This window comes from Mesoplodon bidens, assembly GCF_964165515.1.
Source record: "Mesoplodon bidens genome assembly, chromosome: 11".
Lineage (NCBI taxonomy): Eukaryota > Metazoa > Chordata > Mammalia > Artiodactyla > Ziphiidae > Mesoplodon > Mesoplodon bidens.
Window position 1 is genome coordinate 73,430,067 of NC_138167.1, and position 11,013 is coordinate 73,441,079.

At 52.4% G+C, this 11,013-nt stretch overlaps 1 protein-coding gene across 1 annotated transcript in view; it reads right to left on the reverse strand.

Annotated features, from left to right (window-relative positions):
• The window catches only part of RFX4 (regulatory factor X4), a gene marked incomplete at both ends in the record, with an annotated part of 169,765 nt that extends 160,315 nt beyond the window's left edge, over positions 1-9,450 (reverse strand). The window contains one exon of the mRNA XM_081249530.1: positions 9,391-9,450. Within this exon, the coding sequence (XP_081105656.1) occupies positions 9,391-9,433 (43 nt within the window). The remainder of the gene's footprint in view (positions 1-9,390) is intronic.
• Between the last annotated feature and the right edge of the window lie 1,563 nt (positions 9,451-11,013).

Sequence of the window (11,013 nt, forward strand, 5' to 3'; positions counted from 1 at the left end):
TACTGCATTTTTCTCCAACATGATGTTTTCAGGAGATCCTTGCTTATGAAGTAGTAATTCTCCCTTTCAATTAAATAAAAATCTGCTATATTCATCAATCTCACTTAGGCTGCGTCTAAACAATGCTGACCTTTAGCACAATTGGGTAGTCAGAAAACACGCAGGGCACTAAGCCCTAACTAACCTTCACTGGGTTGAAGCCTTTTCAAAGGCTTTCTTATTATCCCCTTGAATTAAAGTAAAACAATCACAACAATATAAACCCAACACGTCAAGGTTCACCTGTCTACTAATAATTATTGATTGCTCAGAGGAAGATTATGCTTTTACATTTTATTGAGGATTAACCAACCACAAAAGTGGAAACTATATGCCTATTTTAAAGAAATTCTGCTCTGAGGATCAGATCTGAGCACAGAAACCACGTAATCTACTGGCACAGGTAATTCAGCCCTGGTTGCCTAAATTCAGATCCTATTCAACTGAAAACAGAAGGGCTAAATTTCATTCTTTCTTTTCTGCTTTTTATGATCTTTCTCTCTCTTAAAGAAAGCTGTTAATATTTCAAAAACGCCAAAACCACAATGTAGATAAAATCAAGTTATAAAGACAGAAATGGAACAAATGGACATTTTCTCCTCACGTTAGAAAAATATGCAAGAAAGGCCAAAGAACTAAACGAGTTTCCTGCTAAAACGAGTTTCAGAGAAAGACTCACTTGAAACTGGTTTCCCCTCTTGAAAGTCAAGTGTAAAATGGTTCAGTCTTTAATAAAACAGTGATGCCTACACGTATTGGGCAGTGGGGGGAGGGCAGTGAATGGAGAACGGGGGCCATCACGTTCTAGAACTGGGAGGGCATCAGGGGTTGTGCAGGGGTCTTCATCAGAGGTGTGCACCATACGTCTCCTCCGAGAGCTCCATGGAACTACCTTTCTTGCAGGATTCAAATCCCAGTCAACAGGTGTTGCCTCTACAAAGACACATTTTCCACTTCCTTTAACAAACTGGAAAACGCAAGGGTGAAACCATGGCAAACAGAAGCACATAAAATGCCTTGTTCATGGGAAAGGTAGAGAAATGAAAATGACATGAATCCCTCAGCCTAAAACCTTTTAGAAGAGAATGATTTATCTTGACATGAGAATTGAGACTATGTCTACGTAGTACAGAAAACATCTAGATATGCTGAAACAATCTAAATTTTTTTCAGCATTCTTATCCCCTTTTCCCAACTAGACACCTAGGATTTGGCACAGGAAGGCCAGATAATTATTTTCAATCATAGTAAGGTCTGCCATTTACTGAGCAATTTCTAGGAGCCAGGCTTAACTTAAAGTGCACAATCTCATTATATCCTCTTTTTGTTCTTATTGAAGTATAGTCGACACACAATATTATGTTAGTTTCAAGTGTACAACATAGTGATCCGACAAATACATTACCACACAATCACCACGACAAGTCCAGTAACCATCTGTCACCACACAAAATTATTACAGCATTATTGACTATATTCCTTATGCTGTTACAGTACATCCCTGTGACTTATTTGTTTTATAACCGGAGCTTGTACTTCTTAATCCCCTTCACTTATTTCACCCAACAACCTCCTCCTCCCCAGTATATCCTCTTAAGAACCCTAGAAGGTAAAGAGTGGATTTTTTCACAAAGAAGGAAGTTGAGGCTTGAGAACTTAGGTCATTTGCCCCGGGTCACACAGCTAGCAAGTGACCAAGCAGGGATTTAAATCTTGGTCTATCTGATAGCAAAGCCCATGTTCTTTTCATTAAAGCACACCCACATCTACCTGAAGCCATAGGGGAACACATATCTGTGAATGACTTCTAGCTCTAATATATGGTTTGTTAAATTACCAAAAGGCTACATATATAATCACAGTACTTAATGGCTTCTGCCTCATTAGTTTATTCTGGCTGAGGTATGTCTGTATGTGAGCATGAATGAAGCCTAGACATTCACAGACACAAAGCGAATGGTAACTAAACTTCAAATGAATCCCCGAGAAGACTACAGTGCATTTCACATCTGTAGTAAAGATGTGTCCCTTTATGTCCCTATTTTTGCCAATGATAATTTACAATTTTGTCTTCACAGTATAAAAGACTATCCTAACGCTTTCTTACAGGAAGAAAATAGCATGCTTTTGCTAAAATAATATACGCTTTCATTGGACGTCCTTTCCAACACAACCCTCTCCCTCGCTAAAACAAAAAAGAAGAGAAAGACAGTATAGCCTTGTGACTAAGAGTGTGGATCACTGCAGGTTAGGGTACTTACTCCCTTCAAGGATATCCTTTATCTGCCTCCATTTCCCATTGCATAGAATGGAATGGATAATAATAGTACCCCTAACATATATTTTAAAATACAACTAATAATGAATTTAAAGTGCTTAGTACATGCCTGGTATGTGAAAGGCACTTGACAAACATTAGCTTTAAAAATGAAAACAAAATCCTAGATTTATTACTTGCATTCTGTCTCAGGAAAGTTTGGCACACACAATTAAGATCGATCTTGCTTCCCATGCAGTCAAGGTATGTCTCACAGCCCAACTTCTAGAGTTCAGAAACTTTTCAGTTTTGAGCCTGTTGGTTTCCTTCTTTAAACTGCGAACAATAACAGTTCCTTCTTCATAGCGCTGTTGTAAGAATTACCTAGATAATGCATTTAAATTAAAATGCTTAGCAAAGTGAAAACATATAGTAAGTATTGAATATACGTTATTTATTATCACTTTCGCATTGCAGACTCACAACAGCCCTATCAGACGGTTCTATCAATTCTGTAAGAAAACTGAAGCTCAGCAATATCTAGCTTCCAGACCAAAGACACACAGCTTCATGTGGCAGAAAGGCACCTTGTGAAAGGCAGCAACCTCTCCATCACCACACTCTATCTTCATTAATCTAGATAGTGTTTTCTCTTCATAGTATGTATCACTGGCTGAGATTATCTATTTCTGTGTTTATCTGTTTGTCTGTCTAGAATTTATGCTCCAGAGGAGCAGAGATGGCATTTTAAAAGCTCAGCATTTAGCAGAATGCAGGGCACATAGAAGACACATAGAATTCTTGAATGAATGGATGGATGAAACAAGCTAAAATTTGCCCAAAGTCTATGCTCTACTCAACCCTTACGATGCACTGCCTCCTACCACTGCCATCATTTAAAATCCTCTTCAAATCCAGAATCATAGGGCAACTTCTGAGACGTTTTCTCTGGCGCTCAAAGACACAACATTCCTTGCTCCTCCACTCACATCCATGCATTTCCCTTCTCACCAAGTGGGATTCAAATCCACCTGGCGGCCGGCGTCATCACCAAGCCCTGCCAGGCTAGCGCTCTACCAGTGTCCAGCTGAAGCAGGCAGGGTGGGGCGAGGGAACGGGCTTTCCCAGTCCGGCCTCCGATCTAGCTCTGTCACATGCAAGTTGTGACCCTATGCAAGTTCCAGACCCTCTTTCATCCTAAAAAGGGACAATGCAGAACTGCTGTCAGGCTTAAATGGCTAATGTGTGGTAAAGTGCCTGTTCATGGGGCTGCCACATGGTGGGTGTTCAACAAGAGACAGCATCCTTTCCTCCAGGCCCCAAGGGGACAGGATTTTTCTGTCCCCTGTAGCGCTCACCACTCTCAATATGTCCATGCCTTCCCCCATCAAAACGTTTTAAAGTCCTTGACAGTAGGGCTGGTGGCCTTATTCATCCCCAGGCTCTGCCACCCAACAGGTGCTCAGTGAGTGAGACTGAATAAAACCTCCGATAAATTCACCCAAAGTAATTTTTTTAACTTTTACCTGACACCTCCATATTATGTCTTTGAGTTATTCTCTCCCCTAACCTTGATAAAATTGCAAAGACATCTCAAATAGAGTGGGTGTGGGGAGAAGCAACGTCAGAGATTCTCCCCCAGCACCGCCTTTTCCATCCTGCAGAGCCGTGCATCCCTGGAGGGGCAGCTGAAGAGTGTCCCAAGTAACCTGTACAGCAAGCAGGGCAGGCTCTCAGGGGTCTATGCAAGTGGAGACCTGACTGTCTGGCGTCCAACTTGTGATGTCACCATTCCATACCTTTTCAGCCTTTTTTTTTTTTTTTTTTTTTGCACAGACACCAAGGCACACAGACACATCAACTTGACTTAGAATCATGATTTTGCAGTGTTGGAAATGCAAGTGAAACCCTGTGCCTGATGCAGGTCACAATAATACCTCTCTCGCAGAGTGCTTGTGAGGATCAATGTGTGATGAACTACTTTATAAACCTAGTACCAGGCAGATATCACAGACACGGGCATGTAAATTAGTCGTAAACTTTCAGACAGACTGTGGCAATCTTAAAGCTTGAGCAACGGAGGGTAAAGTCTGGTGTAGTCTTGACAGCAAAATCTCACCACATGGGCCAGTGTGGCTTCTTATCCAGCATTTGTGGGGGCCTGTGATGTTGACTTCATCACCCAGAGGCATTTCAGTGTTGACGCCGGGTACAGCCCCATAAAATCTAACACCTTAAGGAACGCACCTCAGGTGTAACTGAGAAAGGCAATTACAGGTCCTTAAAAGGGGGTCATTCAAGGTTCTTGACTCTTAAAATCCTAAATGACTTGTAAAAATAGTTTAGTATATTATTAGTTTGGGGAGAGAGTCACGAATTGTGCAGTGGATCATAGTTCAGATACTGGTAACCTGGGTTCTATAGTAAAGAGGGATACGTCTAACTTGTCAGAGAATCCCAGTCTGTGAGCTGTCTTACCCTTCATTTTACAGGCAATTAAAATTAATCTTGTAAAGGCTAGAAGATTTACCTAAAGTATCATTACAAGTGGCTGAGTCAGAATGATAACCCCGAGCTTTCCCCACTGTACAAAGGAGAAAAAAATCCGGAGGATCTTCTCTTCAATACCCTCCCCACCCCTCCAAGATTTCTGACCAGGCACCTCCTTCTCTTATCTTTCCCGCCTTATCCTAACCCCTTACCCTTTCAGATCCAATTTGGGGGGGGGGAGCGATGAGAAATTCATCTGGGGCGACCCACGGGTCGTGGGGAAGAAAAGCCAGAACCTTTCACGTTGGTGAGCCTGTGGCTCGTGGGGGGGACGGGCGCACTGCCCAGCTGGCGCCTAACTTCGGGATGGGGAGGGAGGCTGGACGAGAACCCGGAGGAGGAGGGGTGGGAGAGAGGGCGCGCAGGCGGGCTGAGAAAAGGTGTAGCTGCTGGAGAGAAATTAGAGACCTCGGCGCCTCTGGGAAGCAGGATGGTCCAGCTCTCACACAGCGGCGGGGAGGCCCCGTGCAAACTCCTCTCTCCTCCTCGTACTCGGCCTTTTGTTGTCGGCCTCTGCCTCTGGCTCCCGCTCATGCCCTCCGGTCCCCTGCCCCCCCTGAAGTCACCCCAACTGCACTCATAATATTTTGCTTTGCGCTGGGTCTGTTTTCCACCACCAACTTCCAGCAGTCTCCATGGCGACGCGCTGGGGAGGGGGGCGGGCGCAGCTATGGAAATCCCAGGGTCTAGTCGCCGGGCGGCCCCTGCAAACTTTTCCGGGTCTCCAGGACCTACAGGCCGGGGGGGGGGGAATCGCGTTGTCCCGGGCCGCCGCACCAAGTCGCGTGTGGGGCTCCCCGAGCCCGGCCTGCACGCCGCGTCCGCGCTGGCTAGTGCTGCAGCCACCCGGACTGGGGACCTGGGGACCACGCGGCTCTTACTTGACCCTGATGCCAAACCCAGACGTCGGCACTTGGCAGGTGGTGAGGGTGGGGCGAGCATGCCCCCTTTACCGGCCACACACACACACACACACACACAGACGGCCGGGGAGGGCGTGAGACAGTCTGATTTGGGCGCGGGGGCAAAGTTCACAGCTCCGACCCCTTGTTCCCCGAGCTCGCAGTCCGGGTCCCGGGGCTGGAGAAGACGGCTGCTTTCCTAGGCCCGGGGCCTCCTCCCACCCGGGCGCTCTCTGCCCCGCCGGCCCCACGCCAAAGCCATTGAAGGTCCCCACCTGCGGGCCCTCAGAGCAGGTCGGGCCTTGTGCTGAGCCGGGGGCCTGTAGACCAGAGTGCCTTCCCGCCGTTGTAGCCCAGGGAGCTCAAATCCGGCTCTAGGGGTGCTTTGGCCGCTCTGGGTTTTGGGGGTCGCGGCGGAAAGCGGGTAGAGGCAGAAGTTTCCAGGTCGGGTTCGTCAGTGCCCCTCTGTAAGGCGCCGTCCCGTTTAACAAGAAACAACCCTTCTGTTGCGCAGGCGACCAACCTGGCCCCGGCCCACTTTGCACAAGTTCTCCGTGGCCAAAAACTCTACCTACTTTCCCCCCACCCCGCCCCTCGTTCTCAAATTTCCAGGTACCTTGAGTAACTGAGCAACGATCGTCTGGGAAGGGCAGCCGGGATTGGAGCCACGGGCCACGAACACGTAGGCGCCGGCAGCGGCCCGCGTGAGGAGGGCGGGCCACACGGGGCTCGGCGCAGAGTTTGCGCGGCGCGGGGCTGAGGCGCGAGCCGGCAACGACGCAGCTGCAAACCGCGCACCGGGCGGAGGGCGCGTCGACCGCCCCACGCGTGCGCCTGCGGCCTCCGCCGCCTCCCCGAGCCCGGCCGCGCTGCGGGCCTCCCGGGAGAGGAGCTCTGCTTTGTGGCACTCGGCGGCGGGCTAGCCCAGCGCCCGGAGGCGCGCGCCGGCTCCCCGGCCTCCTCCGACGGGGCATTGTCTCAGCCCTCACACTTGTTGAGTATTTGGGGAAAACTCGAAGAATATATTACCGCCTCGGTGCGCGGAACAAAGGGGCGCGTTTCCGCAGGTCACGCTGAAGGGGCCCCCAGGCGGACCACTAGAGCCCCGGCCCCTGCAAAACTGTCCTCCCGGGCCCGAGGCACGTTGCGGGGATTTTCCTTTTAAGAGGAGGGGACGGTGGCCTGGCCCGCCGGCATCTCCGACCCCGGACGCTCCGGACATCGCCCCAGCACTTGCTGCGAATCGATCGTTCCAGCCCTTTCGGAATGAAATAATAAAACGATAATATTCGTGGTTCTGCCGTAAGATTTGCGCGCAATTTGCCGTAAAAGGAGCAGAATCGAACTGCTCCAAGGAGCGCAGGTCTCAGCAAGCCGGGGAGAAAGGACCTTTACATAACAAGGGAAACTCCAAAGAAAAGCTAATTGGATTAAGTTCTCTGGAAGCGAGGTGAGGGAAGGTCCTGGACCGGACCGCGCCGAGCCGCACTTCCCTTGTCGTCGGTTTTGCAAGCCCGAGTGAAAATGTCACCTGGTGCGCCTCGTGTCATTTCTTCACGCTGCCGTTTCCCAGAACTTTTTGAGTTCAGGATGGCGATCTAGGGATGTCTCAGATTTTCGAAGGGGAGGGGGGTGGATGGGAGAAAAGATTTCAGAACCCGTTGGGGGTGTCTGCTGTAAGTAATGACCAGGTGTCTCCACGACCACTAGCTAGAGGACAGAAAACAGAACGTTTCCACAACCCCGCAGCTCTCCCCAGAACGCACCGAGAAGCTCCAGTCATGTGGAAGGGGTGGCTAAAACCCCCAGCTGGGCCATGGCTGGTGTGGGGCGTGGAGACCCCAAGTCCCTACGTGAACCCTTCGCAAATACTTGGTCGTAAACCATGCAGACATGGGTTTAATTTTGTTCAAGGATATTCATCTCTAAAGTTGGGGTGCCCAGGAGGTGCGTAGTGACATTAACACTTGGCATAGCAGTATGCACGGAGGGTCTCTTTTCCCTCTCTGGGCGCCCTCTTTACCGCCAGTGGAGAGGATCCAGCAGGGCTGGCCGCGCACTCGCAGCCGGGCGGGCGGCAGGCGACTCCTCTCCTTACCTTCATTTGTCATTGCACATAGTAAGGAGTTCTTCGGGGCTCAGCCTTTCGCCACTCCCAGGGGACCCACACCCACTCGGGGGAGCGTAGTGGAGAAGGACTTAGCTCTTGAGATCAGAGATAGACAATTACCCTGGAAAATCAAAGATACCCCTGGCCAGAGGGGGTGGGCGTCTTGTCCACCAGGGCCCCAGCAGAAGCCAGGAGAGGCTGGAAATCTTTCTGCAAGGATGGAAGAAAGACCATCAGGGGCAATGCCCGGATGACCCCTACTCCCACCCCACATCCATTTCCAGCCTGCTTCAGAGTGGAGATGGGGAAACAATCGTGTGGTGTTTATTTGCTCAGGGAGGAGTCGCGCGTGTGTTAGGGGATGGCAGAGGCTGGAAGGCACTTGTTGCTCCGCGCTGCAAAGTCCAGCAGCGGATGCTCGTAGGCATCCCCTCAAGCATCGCGTCAAGCTGCTGCCTCGGCCCAGGCTGCTCTCACTGCCCTGTTTCTGCCTCTCCCCAAGAAACTCCAAGGCTGCAACCAAGCCGGGATAGGACTGCACTGGTTGGAAGACTGCGGCTGGGGGAGGAGGTGAACTTCCAGAGAATTCCTTTCACCTGAAAGGGGCATAGGGAGCATAACTCTGATCTAGAAGTTTGGCGGCTCTTCAAAGGCGCTAGAACTGGGAGGTGGCGAAGACTCTACTGGAGAAAGAACCGAGACGCTAGGCTTTTTCGTTGTAAGAGATTCCTTGGCTTGCTTTCTCTGTTGTTACGGACGGCCACAACCCCAAAACCTGATGCCCACAGCCAACAGACACCAAAGTGCCGAGCAGTTTGCAGACCCAGACGCCAGGCCTCGCCAGCCGCTCAGCGTCTTGTCCTCCCTTCAGCAGAATTACAATCCCCAAGCAGAGCGCATCGTCTGGTGCCCCTTCCGGGCAAGGAGGCTACACCCCGCCTCGGACGGCCCGGGGCTCCCTCCTCTAGACCGGGCGCGGATTCCCCAGGACCACCGGGTTCGCCGCCGCCACTCCCTCCAGCTGCGCATCTCCACCAGTCGGAGCCTCTGTCCCCACCTCCCCGGCGCTGTGCGGAGCCGTCGCCCTCCCCCGCCTCTGGGGCGTTCCGCTCGGCTTCCTGGCCCTAGCCACCAGCTCCAGAGCGCACCGCTATTCCGGGGCCCCCAAACCGGGGGAGGAGCCGGGCCCGGGAGGGGGCGGTCGGCTCGCAAAGTTTCTGCAAGTGGCACCTCGAGCTCGCCGCGAGCCAGCGAATCTTTACATAACTTTGTGTCCGGGGCTAGCAAAAGCGCGCTCCTTAGCGCGCGCGCACACACATTTACACACACAGTCACACGCGCACACTTCCACGCATCCGCTTACAGACATCGCACATCGCATGGGATTGAAAACTTCTGCAGGCTCCGTTATTTCCTGGGGTTCCGCTGTCAAGTTGACCCTGCTGAACTTTTTGCGACTCTTGCTCAAGTTCCCCTTCTAGCTCTTCTTTCCCTCCCAATGTCTCCCTCCAACCCCCACCAGTAGGACTAACCTGTGGAATCCATGTCGGGTTCCTCCAGTAACCCACAATGCATGCTCTTCCCATGGACAGCACAGGCGCCCCCCAAAAGTCCTGATGTTTGGGGGTCCCCTGTGCTAGAGCTGCCCAGGGAGGAAGGGAGGAAGGAGGGGAGAAGGAGAAAGAGACGCAGAGAGTGCAAGGACGGAAGGATAAAGAAGAAAAGGAAAAGGCAGAAGGAGAAAGGAGAACAGAGAAAGAAGAAAAGAGGAGAGAGAGAGAGAAGGGAGAGGGCTCGGAGAAGGGGGAGAGAGAAAGAGCGAGCGAGCAAGGGGACACTCAGTAATCCAGCCGGGCAAAGCCAAACCCGTCAAAATGTTTGCGGATGTTTCATGGGAAAAAGCATCATTTTATAGGAGCCCCGATGGGAGCAATGTCATTGATAGGCCAGCCGGCCTGATGAATGGCCGCTCGTCAGATGGGGCCGTGGCGAGGCGCACTGTGAAGCCCATTGTGGGCCTGTTTTGAATAAGAAAAGCCGCCTCCGAAAAGGGGGGCTCAGAGCGACGCAATCCCAGCCCTCCGACTTCCCCCTTCTATTATAGCATTAGCAACGTTTTTCTTATTTAAAGTTCCAGAGGCCTTCTCCAGCCTTCGCCCGGCACTCATTATAGGCGAAATCAAAATTGGCTTAGATGTGGCCCCCTCCCCCCTGCCCCCCCTCCCCCGATCCGGCCAGGCGCGGCGCAGGCTTGGGGGGTGGGCAGGGGGCTCCGAGGAGCCTGGGGAGTCGCCTACGCGGCCACGAGTGGGCCCCACTCCTTTCCCGCTTCTCTTGGGCCCCCCAAGTTTGGTCCCGGGTTAGATTTTGAGTGGGAGCCCTGGGGATGAGGTAAGCCTTGACTCCCTTCCACGCGGATCCGCGGACACGCGTGGGGGAGTGGAGAGCGCTGAAAGGGGGAGGGGAAGGGGAACTGCAGCCCTAAGACCCCACCCCCACCCCGGGCGGCAAGAAGGCCGCTTGGCAGGGAGGGTGTGAGGCGCTGACTCATCTCCAGAACTTTCTCTATCTTCTGGGAGTATCTGCCTCTCTCTCTCCGCCTGCCTCCCTGTCTCTGTCTCCCTCTGTCCTTCCCTCGTCCTCTGTGTCCCTCTATGTCTCCGGTTTGGGCTGCGTGCGTTTCGGTCCAGCTCCTGCCCCCTCACCTCTTTGTCTCTCCCTAGGACTCTGCCCCTCTCTGTCTCTATCCCCCTTGGTCTTCTGACACTCCCCGCAGCCCCCGCCTCTTCCCGTAACTCTGTCAGTCTGTCTGTGTCTCGGTCCCTTCCTCCCTCCTCCCGCCCCCGCCCCCAGCCAGCCACGAAGTTTGCGAGAAGCCCGGGCCTGCGAGTGGGGACGCGGTTTTCCCAGGGACCCCCTCCTCGGCTGAGTGTAGAGTGCAGAAAGAGGGGGGCGAGGAGCTGGGGGGCTGGAAGTGGAAGTGGGGGGGGCCGGCTGCGTCTCCGCGGGCCCCGATAAAGTGGCCGTTCGCGGGCCGGCCGCGCTGTGATTAGAATATGAATGGGGCTCGGCGGGCGGAAGAGAAAGGCGGATTACCCGGGTGCTTTGACCATGGACAGAGGCAGCGCCGGCCCGGCCGCGGAAGGGGCGGGGCG